At 44.3% G+C, this 22,139-nt stretch overlaps 1 protein-coding gene across 3 annotated transcripts in view; it reads left to right on the top strand.

Moving 5' to 3' along the window:
- The window catches only part of pard3ba (par-3 family cell polarity regulator beta a), a 172,114-nt gene that overhangs the window by 132,642 nt on the left and 17,333 nt on the right, over positions 1 to 22,139 (top strand). For 2 of the 3 annotated variants that reach the window (XM_042324130.1, XM_042324128.1), the window contains 3 exons: positions 3,919 to 4,026; positions 4,183 to 4,500; positions 13,675 to 13,789. In XM_042324130.1, coding sequence (XP_042180064.1) covers positions 3,919 to 4,026; positions 4,183 to 4,500; positions 13,675 to 13,789 — 541 coding nt within the window. The remainder of the gene's footprint in view (positions 1 to 3,918; positions 4,027 to 4,182; positions 4,501 to 13,674; positions 13,790 to 22,139) is intronic. The other variant, XM_042324129.1, reaches the window with a different exon arrangement.

The raw sequence follows: 22,139 nt of genomic DNA, 5'->3' as shown, positions 1-22,139 counted from the left end.
ATATGGCTTAGGACTAACCCATGCACCTGGGTCAGGTGCAAAAGTGAAAAGGCTAAAATACTGTTACATTCCGTGATAAATTCCCCTCCAATCTGGCGATCCAGCAGCAGTGCAGTGACCCTCGGCTGATTTGAGTGTGTCCTCGGTCTTCCATTAGGGTTGCCATTCACACCATGTCCCCCTCGGGGCTGTAATGAGAAGAGCCAGTGACAAGAATTAAGAAAGGCCCCCTGTCCCTAATGAGCTGAACACAGACATCAGATTGGACTCGGCAGGGAGCTGACTCCGCACGCACAGGCACACACCAGACACCGCAGTCGCGTTCAGCATAAGCAAAAGTTGCCGATAGAAATGTCATGAATAGAGCTGATTGCGATCCCTTCTTCTCTACGTCAAAGAGGTGTGTTTGTTTTTACATATATTTCTAGAAACGTCATGATTTCTCATTCTATCTTGTCACAGAGGTGTTCTTTGTTCTACAATCATGTGTTTCTATCTGGATGTTTTCTGCGGCCCCCATCGGAAAGGTTTGTGGCAGATTTGCCCCCAGGCCATGCCCCTGGTAACATGGGGCTATAAGACCAGACATACTCTACCTGACAGAACACCCATTGTGTAATAAAGATATGTGAATTCATCCATGGATTTGTATGTCTTGCTTGCCTGTGAAGGCCATTGGAGGAATAGTTAGTGGATCAGAGAACCGTGTTTTGGTTGAGTGTCCCTTCGGAAGCTTGAGAGCGACATGTGATTCAACTCCATGACTGGAGGGCAAAAACACTTTCGGGCCCGTAACCACAGTGTGCTGTCGAGGATCAGTTTTGCCTTTTGCGTCCGAATGATTGGAGGGGAGATCTGTTTCTAGATCAGTACTCTCACTGATGTTTTGTGAATACAAGTCCTGGTTTGCAACATGTTAAGTGTTGGTCCCATGTTTCATGAGCTGAATTAAAAGATACCATAAATGTTCCATATGCACAAAAAGTGTATTTCTCTAATGTTATTTCTCTCAAATGCACAAATTTGTTTACATCCTGTTCTTGAGCATTTTTCCTTTGCCAAGAAAATCCATCCACCTGACCAGGTGTGGCATATCGGGAAGCTGATTAAACAGCATGATCATTATACAGGTGCACAATGTGCAGTTTTGTCACACAACACAAGGAGTATCTGAGGAGTATTTGTGTCTGTAATAAAGCTATTTTGTGGGGGGAAACTATTTCTGATTGGCTGGGCCTGGCTCCCAAGTGAGTGGGCGGCACTGCCCAGTCATGTGAAATCCATAGATTAGGGCATATTTACCATGTTGCATTTTATATTTTTGTTCAGTATATGTGAGAAAATAAAATTTTAGTGGTCAGATAGATGCTGACTCTGGGTCCATTTTGCTTTTTCCTCGCTAATGGTTAAAGTTAGGATAGGGGGATGGGAAACTGATCCTAGATCTGTACCGAGGGGAAACTTCACCCCGGAGCTACACGCACTCACCTCTGTCTGTCAGCATGTCGTATCACTTCAGAATACATACTGTATATTAATACCAGTTAATCATCATCTCAACCACATTTCCAACTCACACCCACTGCATTAACCCACTCTAGCAAATGATCACACTGCATTATCACCAACCTTTAACCATTGTACCAGAGGAAAAGGCGCTAATAAACATGTGGGAGTGAGTTTGGTTCGTATGTGTGTAATAGTGTTTGTGTGAGCGATGGGCAGTGTTTCTCTGCTGTGAATTGCTAACGTGTGTGTGTGTGTGTGTGGTGTGTGTGTGTGTGTACGCTAGTGCATGTGTGTGGTCGTCATGGTATCTGTGTGTGCACATACGTACAGTACCAGTGAAAGGTTTGGACACACCTACTCATTCCTTTGTTTTTCTTTATTTTTTACTACTTTCCACATTGTAGGGTAATAGGGAAGACATCAAACCTATGAATTAACACAAATGGAATCATGTAGTAACCAAAAAAGTGTTAAACACTTTATATTATATTTTATATTTGAGATTCTTTGAAGTAGCCACCCTTTGCCACCCTTTGCCTTTGACAGCTTTGCACAGTCTTGGCATTCTCTAAACGAGCTTCATGAGGTAGTCACCTAGAATGCATTTCAATTAACAGGTGTGCCCTGTTAAGTCAATTTGTGGATTTTCTTTCCTCCTTAATTTGTTTGAGCCAATCAGTTGTGACAAGGTAGGGGTGGTACACAGAAGTCCATATTAGGTTAAGAACAGCTCAAATGAGCAAAGAGAAACAACATCAAGGTCAGTCAATCTGGAAAATGTCAATTACCATCAAGCGCTATGATGAAACTGGCTCTCATGATGACTGCCACAGGCAAGGAAGACCCAGAGTTACCTCTGCTGCAGAGGATAAGTTCATTAGAGTTAATGGCACCTCAGATTGCAGCCCAAATAAATGCTTCACAGAGTTCAAGTAACAGACAAATCTCAACATCAACTGTTCAGAGGAGACGTAATTAGGTCGAATTGCTGCAAAGAAACCACTACTAAAGGACACCAATAATAAGAAGAGACTTGCTTGGGCCAAGAAACACGAGTAATGGACATTAGACTGGTGGAAATCTGTCCGTTGGTCTGGAGTCCAAATTTGAGATCTTTTGTTTCAACTGCCGTGTGTTTGTGAGACGCAGAGTAGGTAAACGGATGATCTCCACATGTGTGGTTCCCATGTGTGGAAGCATGGAGGAGGAGGTGTGATGGTATGGGGGTGCTTTGCTGGTGACACTGTCAGTGATTTATTTAGAATTCAAGGCACACTTAACCAGCATGGCTACCACAACATTCTGCAGCGATACGCCATCCCATCTGGTTTGCGCTTAGTGGGACTATCATTTGTTTTTCAACAGGACAATGACCCAACACACCTCCAGGCTGTGTAAGGGCTATTTGACCAAGAAGGGGAGTGATGGAGTGCTGCATCAGATGACCTGGCCTCCACAATCACCCGACCTCAACCCAATTGAGATGGTTTGGGATGAGTTGGACTGCGGAGTGAAGGAAAAGCAGCCAACAAGTGCTCAGCGTATGTGAGAACTCCTTCAAGACTGTTGGAAAAGAATTCCAGGTAAAGCTGGTTGATAGGATGTCAAGAGTGTGCAAAGCTATCAAGGCAATTGTTTATTTAACCTCTATCTAACTAGGCAAGTCAGTTGATAACAAATTCTTATTACCAATGACGATCTACCCTGGCCAAACCCGGATGATGCTGGGCCAAATTGTGCACCTCCCTATGGGACTCCTAATCACGTCCGGATGTAATACAGTCTGTAATACAGTCTGGATTCGGACCAGGGACTGCATTGAGATGCAGTGCCTTAGACCGCTGTGTCACTCGGGAGCAGCAAGGCAAATGGTGGCTACTTTGAAGAATCTCAAATATAAAATCTATTTTGTTTTGTTTAACTATTTTTGGGGTTACTACATGATTCCATAAGTGTTATTTCATAGTTTTGATGTCTTTACTATTATTCTACAATGTAGAAAATGGTAAAAATAAAGAAAAACCCTTGAATGAGATGATGTGTCCAAACTTTTGACTGGTGTACTGTATTTGTGTGTGTGTGTGTGTGTGTGTGTGTGTGTACAGGGTCTATGTGTGTAATCGATGCTGTGCAGTGTCCTGCTGTGTGGAAGTGTGAACACATGTTTGGCTGCGGTGTGAACTGGATTCTGCTGTTTGGTTCCAAACATGAAGCCTCGGGTCCACTCCTTCTCTCACCTCTTGTCGTCTCTCCACTGCTATGTGGCCTGCTGCTCAACTAGTTCCTTTCATAATCTCTGCAGCCTCTATTGTCGCTTTACGAACTGCCACAATGTTTTGAATCCCAAATTAAACAACATCTTACAATTCTTTTCACTTTGTCTCTTTCTTTCTCTCTCAATCCCCCCAGGTTTGGCAAGAAAAAGGAGGAGAAGAGCAAGGCGGAGGTGAAGGCTGCCAAGCAGAAGTTGGAGGCTCTGAGCGAGGAGGAGCTGAACAAGATTGAGGAGGGAGTGAGGTGAGCTCACACAGTTTGCCCTGTTATCTGTGTGTAGACACCACGCTATCACATATATACAATGTATGCCGTATGTTTGTCCAATCCCATCAAGTTAATATGAGTTTGATTCAGACAGTGAGTGACGGTATCTATCCCCTCTTATATAACCGACAGACACGAGCTCCGATACATGGAGGTGCGGGATGGCCACGTGACCCCCGACCCCCTGCCACCCGACTTAGAGGACGATGACCATGACCCCAACTACGCCCGTATCAACACTTTTCGGGAGCCCCCCAAGGGCCCTTCGCCCTCCTACCTCAGCCGCACCCCTTCTCCTCAGCGAGCCCTCGGGGGACCACCCCCCGGCGGACCCTCACACAGCCGCCAGCCCTCGGCAGAAGACTTAGAGGGGCTCTATGCCAAGGTTAACAAGCAGAGAGCCCCGCCCTCAACTTCCACGTCACAGCTTCAGCCCCCTCCGAGCGACAGGTGAGTTGATCCAAAAAACAAGAAATCACTCCTTCACAGTGCACTCCAATGTATGGCCTAGCGTTGCTGTAGTGGGTCATACTGTCACTATGGGGTCAGTGGGATTGGGCAAGCATGGGGGGATATTTTGTTATCTTTGTTGCCTTCAAAGATCCATTTAAAAACATAAATATCCATGACAGATAATGTATTTATGTTAAAAGTTCTGTTTTTATTTAATTATTTCACTTATTTTTCTATACAAAATTTTGTATAATAAAAAATAGAAATAAAACGTATTTACATAAGAATTCAGACCCTTTGCTATGAGACTCGAAATTGAGCTCAGGTGCATCCTGTTTCCATTCATCATCCTTGATTTTTCTACAACTTGATTGTATTCCACCTGTGGTAAATTCAATTGATTGGACATGATTTGGAAAGGCACACACCTGTCTATATAAGGTCCCACAGTTGACAGTGCATGTCAGAGCAAAAACCAAGCCACGAGGTTGAAGAAATTGTCTGTAGAGCTCTGAGACAGGATTGTGTTGCAGATCTGGGGAATGGTACCCAAAAATTCCCCAAGAACACAGTGGCTTATTCTAGATGGAAGAAGTTTGGATCCACCAAGACTCTTCCTAGAGCCGGCCAAACTGAGCAATCGGGGGAGAAGGGCCTTGGTGAGGGAGGTGAACAAGAACCCGATGGTCATGCTGACAGAGCTCCAGAGTTCCTCTGTGGAGATGGGAGAACCTTCCAGAAAGAAAACCATCTCCGCATCACTCCACCAATCAGGCCTTTATGGTAGAGTGGCCAGACAAAAGCCACTTGTCAGTAAAGGGCACTTGGAGTTTTCCAAAAGGCACCTAAATGACTCTCAGACCATGAGAAACAAGATTCTCTTGTCTGATTAAACCAAGATTGAACTCTTTGGCCTGAATGCCAAGCGTCTGGAGGAAACCTAGCACCATCCCTACGGTAAAGCATGGTGGTGGCAGAATCATGCTGGGGGATGTTTTTCAGCGGCCGGGACTGGGAGACTAGTCAGGATTGAGGGAAAGATGAACGGAGCAAAGTACAAAGAGATCCTTGATAAAAACCTCAGACTAGGGCGAAGGTTCACTTTCCAATAGGACAACGACCCTAAGCACACAGCCAAAACAATACAGGAGTGGCTTCCGGACAAGTCTCTGAATGTCCTTTAGTGGCCCAGCCAGAGCCTGGACTTGAACCCGATTGAACATCTCTAGAGAGACCTGAAAATAGCTGTGCAGCGATGCTCCCCATCTAACTTGACAGAGCTTGAGAGGATATGCAGAAGAGAATGGGAGAAACTCCCCAAATACAGGTGTGACAAGCTTGTAGCGTCATACCCAAGAAGACTTGAGGCTGTAATTGCTGCCAAATATTCTTCAACAAAGTACTGAGTAAAGTGTCTGAATACTTATGTAAATGATTTCATGTATTTTTTTTAGATTTGCTTACATTTCTAAAAACCTGTTTTTGCATTATTGTGTATAGATTGATGAAGAAAAAAAACAATTTAATCAATTTTAGAATAAGTCTGTAACGTAAGAAAATGTGGAAAAACTCGGAGTCTGAATATTTTCCGAATGCGCTGTATCGCTAACAACCCAACACACAGCCGTGAATGCATCATTTATGAGAATACTGTGGCCATTTCTCAGCGTGAGGGTTTAGGGTCCGCAGACCCTTAAGCTTTGCCCGAAGCAAACATTTAAAGTACGCTGTTTAGAATCATTAAGTAGGTGGTGTCATTTTAAAGGGAGAGAGAGGTAACAAAGTCTACACCAGGAAAAAATGTCAAAGCCGGTTCTCTTTGCTACCACACGACAAGCAGTACCAGTGCACCAAGACTGTAACCAACAGGACCCTGAACAGCCTCTACCCCCAAGCCATACAACTGCTAAACAAGACTGCTACATAGCTAATCAAATGGCTATCCGGACTACCTGCATTGGCCCTTATTTGCACTAACTCTCTTGTGCTGACTCTGAACACACATTCGACCCTACCCACACGCTCACACATACTTACACTGAAACCCCAACACACACACACACACATACACTACATACGCCCACACATAGAATGCACACACATGCATACTGACACCACACGTTCACACTCACCACATATGCTGCTGCTACTGTCTATTATCTACCGTGTTGCCTAGTCACTTTACACCTACCTGTATGTGCATAGCTACTTCAAATAACTCATATCCCTGCACATCAACTCCGTGCTGGTGCTCCCTTTATATAGCCATCTTGTTTTATACTCCTTATTGTCATTCATAATTCACTGTGTTTCTTCCTCATGTCATTATTATTATTATAATATATATATTTTTTGTTATCTTAACTCTGCATTGTTGGGAAAGGACCCCTAAGTAAGCATTTCACTGTTAGTCTACACCGGTTTACGAGGAATATGACGAATAACGTTTGATTTAATTTGAAAGTTTGAGGGAGGTTGCGATAGAGGGAAGGAAAAGGGAGCGAGAGGGAAGGGAAAGGAACAGATTGACTGCTGTGAAGGGAACGAGTCGGACAGAGAGAGGGGGGGGACAAAAGGTGAGGATAATTAGCCACAGTCTAGCAGCTTGACAGACCAGTGAGGCTCCTCCCCTCTCGTCTAACTGGCCACTTAATTCTTTCTATTTCTCCGCCTTGCTGTCTCTTCGTCTCTCCCTCTCCTCTCCCTGCTTGACTACAGCAGCATAATTTGAACACTCCATATTCTACTGACATTTGTAATGGATGACTAATTCGAGCTAGCAACAGCGTGACATGATCAATTTAGTCTGGTTGGAATTGACTGTATGATAGTTTAGTTACGCCACATAGTCCTGGGTTCCAACCACACACACACACACACGTTTACAGACTTACAACACACATCTGCTTGCGAAACGCACCCATTCATTGATTCATTCATGCATATGGACACACATCTTTGCCCGACACACTCAAACCCGCTCAGTGGTTTTTTTCAGCGAAGCCTTTTTGTAACCTAGCAACACTCCAGTCTAGAATCCAATGCCGCTTTTAGAGGACCAATTTGGATAGGGGAGAATTATATTATATTGTGGCTTCATTTGTGTGTGTGTGTGTGTGCATACAGACCTACGTGTGTGTTTGATGTGCACATGCTCAGTAGTGGTAGTCCTCCTCCCCCCTCACCTGTCAGAGAGGAGAAAGTTGACTCTGGAGTGTCTACATCATTTAGTGCTGGAAATGTTTTCATTAGGACATCGATGGCAGGTGTGTCCATGGATGGGCGTCACATTTGATTACAGCGACACTAGAGGCTGACCTGTGGAGAGAAAAAAACGTACCTACGCTTGTCAAATATTATTAGAGAATAGGTCAGCCAGTCTCTCCACAGACCAGGGGAAGGAAGGGAGGAAAGAGTGAACAAAGAAAATAGTCACATAAGGAGTTTCTTATCAAGCCTTGTTGCTTATGTATTTTATTTCAATGTTGTTAAATAAAAAATATGAACGTCAGAATACAATGTATCTGGCCATAATTCTAGACACTAGTCCATCTGCAACCCATAAGGACAGTATGCACTCGTGGTGTCAGTTGGAAAGTGTGGGTTGGAGTTCTCCAGAACTATGCTGACCGAATCGTTGTACACACGCACCATTGCCCTCTCAGCCACCATAATTGCAACGTTCCTCAGCGGATGATCAACACAGCACCATTTCCGTTTCCTTAAATGTTCCTTCGTCCTGTCCTGTCCTCTCTTTGATGTGGCCAGTCAGAGACAGTCCCAGTCCCGGTGGCCCTAGTTCATTGGCCAAGTCTCCCTAATTAGTCCTCCTGAGGTTGGACGTATACACACACAGGTTTGACAAACATCCCTGAGACCAAAGGGAATGGAAGGTTCTGAAAGTTCTGGCTCCCCCAACCCTCCCCCCTGGAAAAGAGGGAAAATGGATATCTTTACCCTTTACTGAACTTTCCACTGGCGCTCTGGTCTCCCTGGTGTCTGGCTGGCAAACAAGAGGAGAAATTAGCTTCTGATGACAACCTGGTCCGAGGCTCCAATAGACATACACGAATGGATTTACACACACACACACACACAGACAAAGAAACACACGTGCCTGCATAGACATGGTGCGGGTGGGTGGACCTCACCTCAAAGGCCAGCTGAATCACCAGTTCTGTATCCAAAATAGCTTCTCAGTAATCTTAGTATTTCTGCTTTCTGCCTAAAGTGTATGCTTAATGGAGGAGATATAACCTCACACATTCTGAAATGTTTGTATTCTCTTAAACAGTTGAACTAAGTACAGAACCCTCTGCCCAGTTCCCACTAGGGTTAAATATCATCCCAGGAAAATGTTCCATCCCGAGAATAAATCACTTTTCTCCCAGGTAACCCGGTATTTCCCGCCAAATCCGGAACTATCCTTCAAAAGCATTATAAAGCATATAATTATGCCTATGTCTGGATTTAATTAGAGCCTGATGCTTACCTGAGCCTGATGAGCCATACATGAAATAAATGGCGTGAGCCCTACATTAAAGACATTTAAATGAGGCCAAGCCCAAATGATTGTGCCATTACCCAATGCATATATGATGTAGGCTACTGCACATTACGCACAGCAGAAAAACATGAAAGCCCATAGATGTAGATAGCTATATGCTCTCTTGGGTAAACATGTTTTTTTCTTATCTCCAGTAGTCTATATATAGGGTGATTATATTGTATCACTCTAGAACAGGATGATCTATTGTGGGTGCAGTCTGAATGAAGTTGATGGAGGGCGAACGACTTCGAGAGAGGGCTCCCGCGTTCACCGACGTTCAAGCGACAGGCTGTTTTAAAACTCTGCAGCTGCAAAATGTTTTTTTTTATATCATCTTTACGATAGTGACCCCCGAAAACCAATAAGGTGACCCCCGAAAGCCAGATAGAGATGGGTAAATCAGACACGCCCTCCATCTTTATATTACTGCATAGACTATGCTGCAGAAAAAAGCAGGCCTACTTGTCACAAAAAAAATACATTTACCATGGTGAGATGAAAGGTCTATGCATTGTGAACTGCGCTCAATACTGAGATGGTGCTGTCTGTCCCCACCCTGAGCGTTTGATTGTCATGCAGAGGCTGCACCGAACCAATATTTAGACATGGCATATAATTGAACAGTTCCATTTCACACCATGTGTTCATATAAATAATTCATTTCAATTTACCGGGGTTATTTATCCTGGGAAAAGGGAGTAGTTTTGGGCGGCATATCTCGGTAGCCGGGGTTCCCGCCATTCAACCATAGTGTCCACTACCTTCTCTCTCTCTCTCCCTTGATACTTCAAAGTACTTTGAGTAGCAGTTCCTATAGGTGCACTGAATTGTTGAGAATTGAAAACTGGTCAAAATGCTTGATGCAAGAGCAATATTTTTAAGTGTTTTATTAAACAAAAATGTGCACAAGACACCAAAACTATACTTCTGGATAGGTTTGTAATAATCTTGCACCCTCAAGATGGTGGACACTCGAGTGGCGCAGCGGGCTAAGGCACTGCATCCCAGTGCAAGAGGCATTACTACACTCCCTGGTTCGAATCCAGGGTATATCATATCCGGCTGTGATTGGGAGTCCCATAGGGCGGCGCAAAATTGTCTCAGCATCGTCCTGGTTTGGTCGGGGTAGGCCGTCATTGTAAATACTTGCCTAGTTAAATAAAGGTTTAAAAAAAAGGTCAACTACACGGAGGGCCTAGTGTCTGCAGGTTTTCTCGCCACCCTTGTAGTTGATTGATAAATTAAGATCACTAATTAGTAAGGAACACCCCTCAACTGTTTGTCTAAGTCTTAATTGAAAGGAATAATCAAAAACCCGCAGACACTCGGCCCTCCGTGGAGTGAGGTTGACACCCCTGCTTAAATACTCTTCCTTATCTGTTCGTTGATTCATCCTTCCGTGCCGAGATCCAAAACATTACATGAAGGCTGAGACCTTGGGGTTGCATAGGCTATTCATTTGAAACTTCTTAATCTCTTAAGGACACCCATGGCTGATTTTTATGGCTCAGGGGCCCAGATACCAATTACTAAGACTTGCTTTACGGTAACCTCTGACCTTAGAGAGGGTACCTAGAGACCAAATTCCAATAGGGAATAATCATCAAACTAGGGTTCTTATTAACAGAATGAATGGGGAGTCATTTAGTAGGTACGAGCTGAACCTTCACATGGGCTGGGTCTAAAATGCCACCACCCTATTCCCTAAAAGAAGTGCACTACAAAGTGCAGGGCTACTCAACCCTCTTCCTGGAGAGCTACCCTCCTGTAGGTTTTTGCCTATCCCCAGTTGCAACTAACATGAGCTTATCAACCAGTTAATTGTTAGACTCAGGTGTGCTAGATTAGGTTGGAGCAAAAACCTACAGGAGGGTAGCTCTCCATGTACAGTCTGCTGCCTCAGTTAGTATGATGGCAATTTGCATATACTCCAGAATGTTATGATGAGGGATCAGATGAATTATAATTAATTGCAAAGTCCCTCTTTGCCATGCAAATTAACTGAATCCCCCCTCAAAAAACTATTCCACTGCATTTCAGCCCTGCCACAAAAGGACCAGCTGACATCATGTCAGTGATTCTCTCGTTAACACAGGTGTGAGTGTTGATGAGGACAAGGCTGAAGATCACTCTGTCATGCTGATTGAGTTTGAATAACAGACTGGAAGCTTCAAAAGGTGCTTGGTGCTTGGAATCATTGTTCTTCCTCTGTCAATCATGGTTACCTGCAAGGAAACACATGCCGTCATCATTGCTTTGCACAAAAAGGGCTTCACAGGCAAGGATATTGCTGCCAGTAAGATTGCACCTAAATTAACCATTTATTGGCTCATCAAGAACTTCAAGGAGAGCGGTTCAATTGTTGTGAAGAAGGCTTCAGGGTGCCCAAGAAAGTCCAGCAAGCGCCACGACCGTCTCCTAAAGTTGATTCAGCTGCGGGATCGAGGCACCACCAGGAACATAGCTTGCTCAGGAATGGCAGCATGCAGGTGTGAGTGCATCTGCATGCACAGTGAGGTCGAAGACTTTTGGAGGATGTCCTGGTGTCAGGAAGGGCAGCAAAGAAGCCACTTCTCTCCAGGAAAAACATCAGGGACAGACTGATATTCTGCAAAAGGTACAGGGATTGGACTGCTGAGGATCTGGGTAAAGTCATTTTCTCTGATGAAATCCCCTTTCCAATTGTTTGGGGCATCTGGAAAAAAGCTTGTCCGGAGAAGACAAGGTGAGCGCTACCATCAGTCCTGTGTCATGCCAACAGTAAAGCATCCTGATACGATTCATGTGTGGGGTTGCTTCTCAGCCAAGGGAGTGGGCTCACTCACAATTATGCCTAAGAACACAGCCATGAATAAAGAATGGTACCAACACATCCTCCGAGAGCAACTTCTCCCAACCATCCAGGAACAGTTTGGTGATGAACAATGCCTTTTCCAGCATGATGGAGCACCTTGCCATAAGGCAAAAGTGATAACTAAGTGGCTCGGGGAACAAAACATCGATATTTTGGGTCCATGGCCAGGAAACTCCCCAGACCTTAATCCCATTGAGAATTTATGGTCAATCCTCAAGAGGCGGGTGGACAAACAAAAACCCACAAATTCTGACAAACTTCAAGCATTGATTATGCAAGAATGGGCTGCCATGAGTCAGGATGTGGCCCAGAAGTTAATTGACAGCATGCCAGGGTGGATTGCAGAGGTCTTGAAAAAGAAGGGTCAACACTGCAAATATTGACTGCATCAACTTCATGTAATTGTCAATAAAAGCCTTTGATACTTATGAAATGCTTGTAATTATACTTCAGTATTCCATAGTAACATCTGACAAAAATATCTAAAGACACTGAAGCAGCATACTTTGTGGGAGTTAATATTTGTGTCAATCTCAAAACTTTTGGCCACGACTGTACAACGTTGGGCAGCCCTGCACTTTGTAGTGCACTACTTTTAGGGCATAGGATGTCATTTTGCACGCATCCATGATCTCTCCTCTGAGGAAGAATGTCATGACTTGCTGCCCTGCAGTTTCAGCACAAGACCTAATGGTATTTATTTATTTCTGCAACACTGATATCTGGAGGGTCTCCGATGTGCCGGGGAACATCATTATAATAATTTTTTCATTACGAGAGACGACATGCACGCTCAATCAAGATGGCAGCCCTAACGACGGATCGAGGACCGCATCAATGGGTTTTTGAAAATGGGTTCTTTCTCTGCTCTGAATGTCCCTGCTCAGCTGCTGTAGCTACTGGGGGGGAATTGCTAAAACATTTTTTTAAACATCCCCACCTTAAACAGTGAAGTCCTCAATTTCAAAACCAACAGCATCAACGATGCTACGTGAAGAACGAGGGTCTGTCTTCACCTGTTCCTTTCGGGCCGAGTCCTAATTTGGACCTTCTTGTAAATTGCGCATTTAAAGCAATGGAAGAATTAGGCGAGAAATAAATTTATGAGCCCAGATTTCAAGTTGGTATTGCGCCCCGAGTGGTGGTAGCTGCAGGGTATTGTGTTTGTGTGTTTGTCTATGTGTCTGTTTGATTGTGTGGCAGGTGAGGGACTGCAGCTCTGTTCCTCTGTGTGTCAGGCTGGGCTGGGTTGTAGAGAGAGAGACTCTGCATACAAATCGATGTCTGCCTCAGTCTGTCCCCATTGACTGGCGGTAGGATGATTTAGAACAACACATTCACATCCTCTTGTCAGCGCACCACCAGAGCACCAGCCAGGCCTGCTAATTAAGGCCATGGTCATTAATGGAACTTTTAGCATGTATGCCTGTGCTGGTTCCCCTCTAATGAAGCTCTCACTCCTGCCCAAGAATCAATACCTGCCGTGGGTCACAACATTAGTATGAGTGGGAGAGGTTGGGAGTCTAGTTAGTTTGTGCATTATGTGGGTGTGTATGCATCAATTAGTATGTTTGTGTGTGTGGGTTACCGAACTTGGTAAGTTCTTTCTCTCGCTCTTCCTCGCTGTCTCTCATCTTATATCGGTCTGTGGTCTCTTTCCGTGTAATACACAGTACATTTTACATACGGTCTGTATATGGTTCCTGTGTTATGGTTGATGTGTCAGCCTGTGATTTTATAGGAACTCTTTCTCTTTTATTTCTCTCAGTGAACGTGTCCAGAAGCTCAGGAGAGAGCTCCAGCAGGCCCGTGCTGCGCCCGCTTACGAGGAGCTAGAGGTCATCCGCCGCAGAGCCCTCGACCACGACCCACCACGAGTGAGTGTGAGCGTGTGCACGCGCATGTGTGCTCTCGGGCACATGATGCATCTGTGTGCATGCTTGAATGCATGAGTGCGTGCATGTGTACATGAATGTTTGTGTGTCCTCACTTGGAGACCTCGGGCTCGCCTCCCGCTGTGCCTACGCAGATCACAGCGACGAGATGAACCACCACAAGTGGTTTACATGCATCTTCTCAACAGAACATTATCATGATTAACTCCATGATAATCCATACTTCAAGTCCCTGTCCACTGCCTAGAGACACCAAGTGTCTTTCTCTGGTTGATTCCCAAATGGCACCCTATTCCCTATAAAGTGCACTACTTTTGACCAGAGCCTGAACTAGGGTGCCATTTGGGACAAGCACACTCTGGCTCTGAGAGAATGGATATCCTAAACAGACTATATACTGAGTGTACAAAACGTCTCTTTCCATGACATAGACTGACCTGGTGCATCCAGCTGAAAGCTGGATTTTGAGGCCCACAAGCCTCAAAAGACTCGCCTGAAGGTAACCCGGTACCAGTTTAAAAAAATAAAATGAATGAAAGTATACACTGAGTATACAAAACATTAAGAACGCCTGCTCTTTTCATTAGACTGACCAGGTGAATCCAGGTGAAAGCTATCATCCATTATTGATGTCAACTGTTAAATCCTCTTCAATCAGTGTAGGTGAAGGGGAGGGTGGCGTGTGGTTAGTATGTGTTAAAGACAGGTTTAAGCCTCGAGATAATTGAGACATGGATTGTATATGTGTGCCATTCAGAGGGTGAATGGGAAAGACAAAATATTTCAGTGCCTTTGAACAGGGTATAGTAGTAGGTGCCAGGCACACCGGTTTGATTGTGTGAAGAACAGCAACGCTACTGGGTTTTTATACCCTCAACCGTTTCTCCTGTGTATCAAGAATGGTCCAGTTTTTATACCCTCAACCATTTCTTCTGTGTATCAAGAATGGTCCAGTTTTTATACCCTCAACCGTTTCTCCTGTGTATCAAGAATGGTCCACTACCCAAAGGACATCCAGCCAACTTGACACAAATGTGGGAAGCATTGGAGTCAACATGGACCAGCATCCCTGTGGAACAATTTCGACACATTGTAGAGTCCATGCTCTGATGAATTAAGGCTGTTCTGAGTGCAAAAGGGGGTTCAACTCAATATTAGGAAGGTGTTCCTAATGTTTTGTACACTCAGTGTGGATCATAATATGGATCATTCCATAGGATATCACCAGGCAGTACTATCATATGGGGATGTGATGGTGTACTTATTAATTTCCCTTTGTGCGTATGGTAACTAAGGATGATTTTGCAACAGGCAATTGTAATAAAGCTGTGTGTGTGTGGGCGTTTATGTTTGTGTGCAGGCGTTGGCATGTTTTGCTCCCAATTGTGGAGCCAAGTCACAGACGATCCATGTTGTCTTAAAGCCTGGCCGGGTTTATTTGGAGCTCTCTCTTGTTAGCATGAAGTATTCTACAGTGGCAGCACCCTCTTTCTCTCTCCATTTCTCTCTCTTTAAGTAAATAAACATTAAGGTGGTGACATTTTCATATGATCTTTTTTAGCACTACTGCTCAACCTAAACAAACATTCTCTCTCTCTCTCTCTCTCTTTCTCGCTCTCTCTCGCTCTCTCTCACTCTCACACTCACTCACTCACTCACACTTCTGGTTGTGTGTGTGGAACAGTCTTCTAACGTTGCCCAAGCACTGAGACCGTTAAAGCATCCTTCTGATCCCCGGTTCTGTTTTGATCCATCGAAGAGCATTATTCACACGCTGAAACAGCCTAACGATGCCTCTTGGAATCGGTTGTTGTGTGTTCCTTCGAATGCCCTTATTCAAACGTGTAGACAATTAGGAAGCAGTGATTGGGGAGGCAACTCGCCATCTGATTGTTAGTTGCAGTAGAAACAAATGCAGCGTCAACAGCACAGCTGTAGGCGCTTCCCCTGAGGCAGCTGCTTATGGAACATTATCATTTAAACAGAGACTCCGATGGAATCAAAGGCTGCGACAGAAAGCATATGTTAAACCTATAAACTGTATAGCCCATGTTGAATGTGTGAGGTAAACCTGTAAGTTAAATGGAAAGAGACAGCAGACCAATAGTTACAACATATACAGAGAGAGAGAGTAAATCTAATGTTTCAATGTTTCATTCACTCTGGCATTTGTTGCGCCCATGTCTCCCTGCGTGTAGCCGGTTTTGTGCCCTCCTTTCAGCTGTCTTTTTTTTTGCTCTTTTCAGCAGCCTGGTCTGGTCGCCTTGAATGTTTTCAAAGATTTAATGACATTTGAGTATTGCGCTGCTCATACAAGGTCACACAAGACCCGTTCTTTCTTTTTGTAGCTCGTGCCGCGCTGGGAAACATTGCTTCATTGAAAAGATTATATGTAGCATTTCTCCATTTTTTTTTATTTTAAATATATTATTTTTCTACGTCTTCAGTTTCACAGACAAACAATAACAGCAAACATAAAATACAATAAGAGTAGTTGTTATGTGTCCTTTCTATTTAATTATTTGTCACTGGGAGTACACTATCCTGCTTACTAACCTGCATACCTGATACTCCTCAATAACACGTATTTGGAACATTAAATACAGTAAGGGAATTTTAACCAACAAGATATTAGATAGCCCGCCCCCCACTCTCCATCCCCTGTTAAAACATCTCCAACTTAATACAAATTAAACCATTTGATGCTTCATTCAAAGCCTTTATCCACACATTAAAGACTTTTTTTCTCATCAAGGTGTGTGTGTGTGTGTGTGTGTGTGTCTGATCCTTTTCTCATCTTTTCTTGCCTGTGACTCCTGCATACTCTCTCTCGTGTGTTCCCTCTCTCCTTTTCATCCCATGTTCCCCTTCATCTCTACCTTTTTGCCTTGACCATGTCAGTCTCAGTACACACCCACATATACCATCTGTCCAAGCACAGGGGCTGCGTCCCAAATAACACCCGATTATCAAAATAGCTCACTACTTTTGACCAGGGCCCTATGGGGAAAGAGGATACCTAGTCAGTTGTAAAACTAAATGCATCCAACCTAAATGTGGCTTTCCCATTTAACCCAACCCCTCTGAATCTTAGATGTGCGGGGGACAGCCTTAATCGAATTTCACACCATCAGTGCCCGGGGAGCACTTGTTTTTAGGGGTTAACTGCCTTGCTCAAGGGTAGTGCACTATATAGGGAATACTGTGCCATTTGGGACAGGGCTCTATAGCTTTTTATCCTTTCGAGACATGATAATGATAGTGTATACGATGTCATGTGTACAGACTGGCCAGTTTCTGGTATTTTTAGATGTGGCTGTCCATTCGGCTTCCACAGTAGCTGGCAGTGATGTCCCCTACGCGGTAAGCCACATGCAACTGGCAGCCATTTTGGAGTTCCGCTCTACCACAAGCACGTGGCATAGGCAAGGAAAGGGTGCGTCCAAAATGAGCCCTGGTTAAAAGGAGTGCACTATTTGGGGAATAGGGGACTATGTCAGAGGCAGCCATACTTGGTATAATCCAGACATCTTTGGTATTCAGTAAATGTCTAACCGACTGAAAAACACCCAGCTAAATGAAATAGAATTAAGTGTTTTACAAGTCCTTTTCTGAAACCTCCATGTATCAAAGCTTGCGATTTACAGTGGAAAATGCCCTTGACCATGGAGGATGGATAGAAGACACATTGGATTTGTCCCAAATGGCACCTTATTCCCAACACAGAGCACTACTTTTGACCAGAGACCTACTGTATGGGCCATGGTCAAAAGCATAGAACCATATAGGGAATAAGGTGCCATTTGGGATGTAACCATAATTGAAGTAATGAAAGGAGGGGAAATGAAGGCTTGAGGAAGTGAACTGGCTACAAGAGATGCTAACTCTGATATCAGGGCCGATTCGTGCAGGAGGAATATAATATTATCAACACCTTATCTCCAACTCATTACCCTGGGAATCACACACACACCACAGGGGCAGTGTGTGTGTGTGTGTGTGTGTGGCACATTAATGAACACAAATCACAGACGAGCACACACTCTATCAAACACACACCTACTCTCTCACACACATACACACACTACCCACACTCCACCGTCCCACACATTAACACACTCCGCAAAAGATGTGACCCGTCAGCTCCGAAGCAGTCCTCACCCCCCCAATGTTGTCGGGCGGACATCAATCACGCTGATGATGTTTTAATGTCAACTCCTGGGGGCAGATGATGCGAGCTGTGGCGGGCGTGGCATTCGCTTCATAAACACCCTCCACATCATTAAGTAAGCAAAAACCACCGCCGTCACAGTGATGGATGGCTAGCGTGCCTCTCGTCTGATGGTGATGGTCTACTCTACCCCCCAGGAGCACTGTGGGACGCCCAGGGGGCAGGAGGACCCCCTAGTGCCGCACAGGTGCCCAGGCATAACCATAATTGTGTGGTGGGTGTGTAGAGCCTAGTCTTTTTAGCAGGATGTTCCCTTTAGATGAGGGGTGGGCGCTGCAACTGGGGGCCACGGTAACCGCGGGCTTTTGTTCAGGCACTAACAACTCAAACAATGACTTGATCATGTGCCCGTTCAATTTGGACCTCAATAAGTTTGAATATAAATGTTATTCGAGCTGGAACAAAAGCCCGTACAGCACACACTACGGCCCTCCAGGACCGGAGATACCGGCCCCTACTGCAGTCTAGATGATCCCTGCTAGCAGTAGTCGGACCATTATCTTCTCCTTAATCTACCATATCAAAGCCTCATAGGAGGGAGCTAATGCTGTACTACAGAGAAGTGACCCGTGTTTAGAGCAGCGACTGATCTACCACTGACCAGAGATCAGTCTTGTTTTGGGCCTGACAGCCCAGCAGCACCAACACAAAGGGATAATGGATGAGCTGGTGTGCTACCTCCTGCTGTGTGTTTGCTTACTGTTGGGGGCTGCTGACATACTGTAGCACAGCGGGTAGCCCTACTGCAGAATTATGTTGTGGACTGGAGGAGAGAGGGGGGGAGGAGAGTGGGAGGGAGGTGGGGGGTAGAGAGAGAGAGAGAGAGAGAGAGAGAGAGGGGGTCGAATGATGGGAAGCAGGGGGGGGGAGATTAAAAGAGAATGCTTTGTGGAGAGACTGGTGAAGAACAGGAAGGTGTAGCAAGAGAGGGAGAAAAGGGAGGCTTATCACCAGAGAGTAGAAGTGAGAAAGGGGAGGTTTATCAACAGAGAGAGTAGAATTGAGAATAGGGGAGGTTCATTAAGAGGGGGAGAGAGAGTAGAAGAGCCATTCAATGTCCTTTCAGCAAGCCATGACACCCACCATCTCATAATGTTCTTGAAATCGTTTCTGTAGTTAGAAACAGGTAAGATTAGCATTCCTGAAACATTTTGTTGAAATCTCTTTTTGACCTAAGCAAAATTAGCCTAATTGATTGCACTACAATTGGCCGTCTTAAATTATAGGATTCAGATAATATTCAATAAATAAACCCAACATCCGATTTGGACCAAACTTTCAGGAATGTTAATCGTGTCTGTTACTAACTTCAGAAACGATTTCAGAACAATCTGAGATGATGGTTTTCGAAATCCTCTTTCTCTCGCTATTTGAGGTGGAACGACCCAGAAGTGAGAAAATCGAGGATCATCAAGAGAGGGAGAGTGTAGAAATAAGGATAAATATTTCCCCAAAAATCCACAAAGTTTCAGTACCGGAAATAATTAATATCCTGAGAGTCCCTTGTAATACTGCACAACTCGCAAGTGCCCATATAAAGCGTTTACAATCAGGATATGGCTAATACGCGAGGCTTCTCCCAAAATAAGAGTGACTCTCAGGACGCACAGAGCGCACCCAGAGTAGGCTATAGCGTTGTCGAATCGTACAAACTTTGTAACGGCAATCAAACAAAAGTCAAATGACCAACGTTGCTAAACTTGCAAGATCACGTCATTCAACGAATGGCAGAATATCTCTGATACTTAGCAAAATTGAGTTGACGATTATACAGATGGCAGATCAGCTCATGAATAATGGGGTGTTGAAGAGTGGAAATAGTTTAAATATCAAGATATGTTAACAGGGACCCAACACTGTTTAAGAAAATATCCATATCTACTCTCATACTGTTGATCACACATTCTCTACCGATGCTCTCATAACGGGCTGCAAGTACGAGACAGCGCAGAGAAGCTGGGGGAAATTTTAGAGCAGTATTTTGACATGCATAGGTAAGAGATGTGCTTTCTACAGATTTAAAATTAGGAATTTTTCATGCGAGACACGAGTCAGGATTTTGGGTTTCAGTGGGATTGGGACTGGATAGGAAAATAGCCTAGGCTCTATATAAGGTTACGTGAGTTGAGTAAAATAATACACTTGATTTAGGCAACATTATTGTATGCTAAATGTTTCTGGTTAGTGATAGATGAGCAAATGAATAATTACTGGACAACTTCCACTTGTCCAGTAATGGATCAATTAACCAAATGTACAGACGGAGACACAGCTAACAAAATCACATTGATTGGGTGGCTAGGTGAATATTTTATCAGAAAAAAATGTAATTATTTTTGACAATACATAACTTTGTTTGGACCAGTACCGTACTTCGACGTCCGAGTTTTTAGTGATGGGTCGTTCATGAACCGAATCGCGTTGGTGAAAGAGCCGTTAATTTGGCTCCCTGATTTTGCATAGGGTTACTATTGCTTTTTCAGCTTCAAACAATATTTTTCTGCAGATAAGTTAAAAAATAATTCTCTCAAGAAAGTGTTTTTATTTTTTAAGTGTCTGTCCTATATCTGAGATATATAAGAAAGATCAGGAAGCTGTTTGTATCATTTTTTTAAACACATTTAACCCCCTTTTTTGAGGAACTAAACTACTTACATACTGAGTATATGAAACATTAGCAACACCTTCCTCATTTGGATTGCCCTCCCCCTTCTTTTGCACTCAGAACAGCCTAAAATCGTTGGAGCATGGACTCTACAAGGTGTCAAAGCGTTCCACACGGATGCTGGCCCATGTTGACTCCAATACTTCCCACTGTTGTGTCTAGTTGGCTGGATGTCCTTTGAGTGGTGGACAGCTTGATACACACGGGAAACTGTTGAGCCTGAAAAACCCAGCAGAGTTGCAGTTCTTGACACAAACCGGAGCGCCTGGCACAAACTACCCTACCTCGTACAAAGGCACTTAAATGTCTTGCCCATTCGCCCTCTGAACGGCACACATACACAATCCATGTCTCCGTTGTCTCAAGGTTTAAAATCTATAACCGGTCTCCTCTTCATCTACACTGATTGAAGTGGATTTAACAGTTGATATCAATAAGGGATCATAGTTTTCACCTGGTCAGTCTAATGAAAAGAGCAGGTGTTTTTAATGTTTTGTATACTCAGTGTATACTTCCATTCATTTTATTTTTTTAAACTGGTACTGGGTTACCTTCAGGCGAGTCTTTTGAGGCTTGTGGGCCTTTTGAGGCTTGTGGGCGTCCTAGTTGCAAACTCTGCCCATCTGGCTCTCTAGGCAGGCTAAAGCAAATGCTACAATTATTTCAAGTATTTCAACCTCGGTCTACTCTCTCCTTTCTCTCGTTCTCTCCCCTCTAAGCTCTTCTCATGTCAGCATGTCTATTGGACACTTTGGTATAACTGATCATAGTCTCCCTCCCTTTCCTAACTATGCCAGTCGCTCAGTTATTCCTGGAGTATTATACAAAAACTTCTAACAGACCCATATAATTACATAAGCTTCAGTATAATTGAGAAGTTCGGCCTAGCCCAAATCAAAAGTGGGGACAAACACTAGCCTTTAATCCCAGTAGCTATAGGCTGTAACTGCAGCCGGTCGGGACAGTGGCCCTCGCTTCGGGGGGTTGGCTTGTTTCAGCCACACCTGTTGCTGACAGCTGTATAACATCGAGCACATAGCCATGCAATCCCTGTAGACAAACATTGGCAGTAGAATGGCCTTACTGAAAAGATCAGTGACTTTCAAATGTGGCACTGTCAACAGATGCCACCTTTCAAATAAGTCAGTTTGTCACATTTCTGCCCTGCTAGAGCTGCCCTGGTCAAATGTAAGTGCTTTTATTGTGAAGTGGAACAACAACGGCTCAGCCGCAAAGTGGTAGGCCACACAAGCTCACAGAACGGAACAGACAAGTGCTGAAAAATCGTCTGTCCTCGTTTGCAACACGGCTGAGTTCCAAACTGCCTCTGGAAGTAACGTCAGCACAAGAACTGTTTGTCAGGAGCTTCATGAAATGGGTTTCCATGTCCGAGCAGCCGCACACAAGCCTAAGATCACCATGAGTTATGCCAAGCGTCGGCT

The sequence above is a fragment of the Oncorhynchus tshawytscha genome, linkage group LG07, assembly GCF_018296145.1.
Source record: "Oncorhynchus tshawytscha isolate Ot180627B linkage group LG07, Otsh_v2.0, whole genome shotgun sequence".
Taxonomy (NCBI): Eukaryota; Metazoa; Chordata; class Actinopteri; order Salmoniformes; family Salmonidae; genus Oncorhynchus; species Oncorhynchus tshawytscha.
The sequence above is the reverse complement of the archived record's forward strand: the minus strand, read 5'-3'. Positions and strand labels throughout refer to the sequence as shown.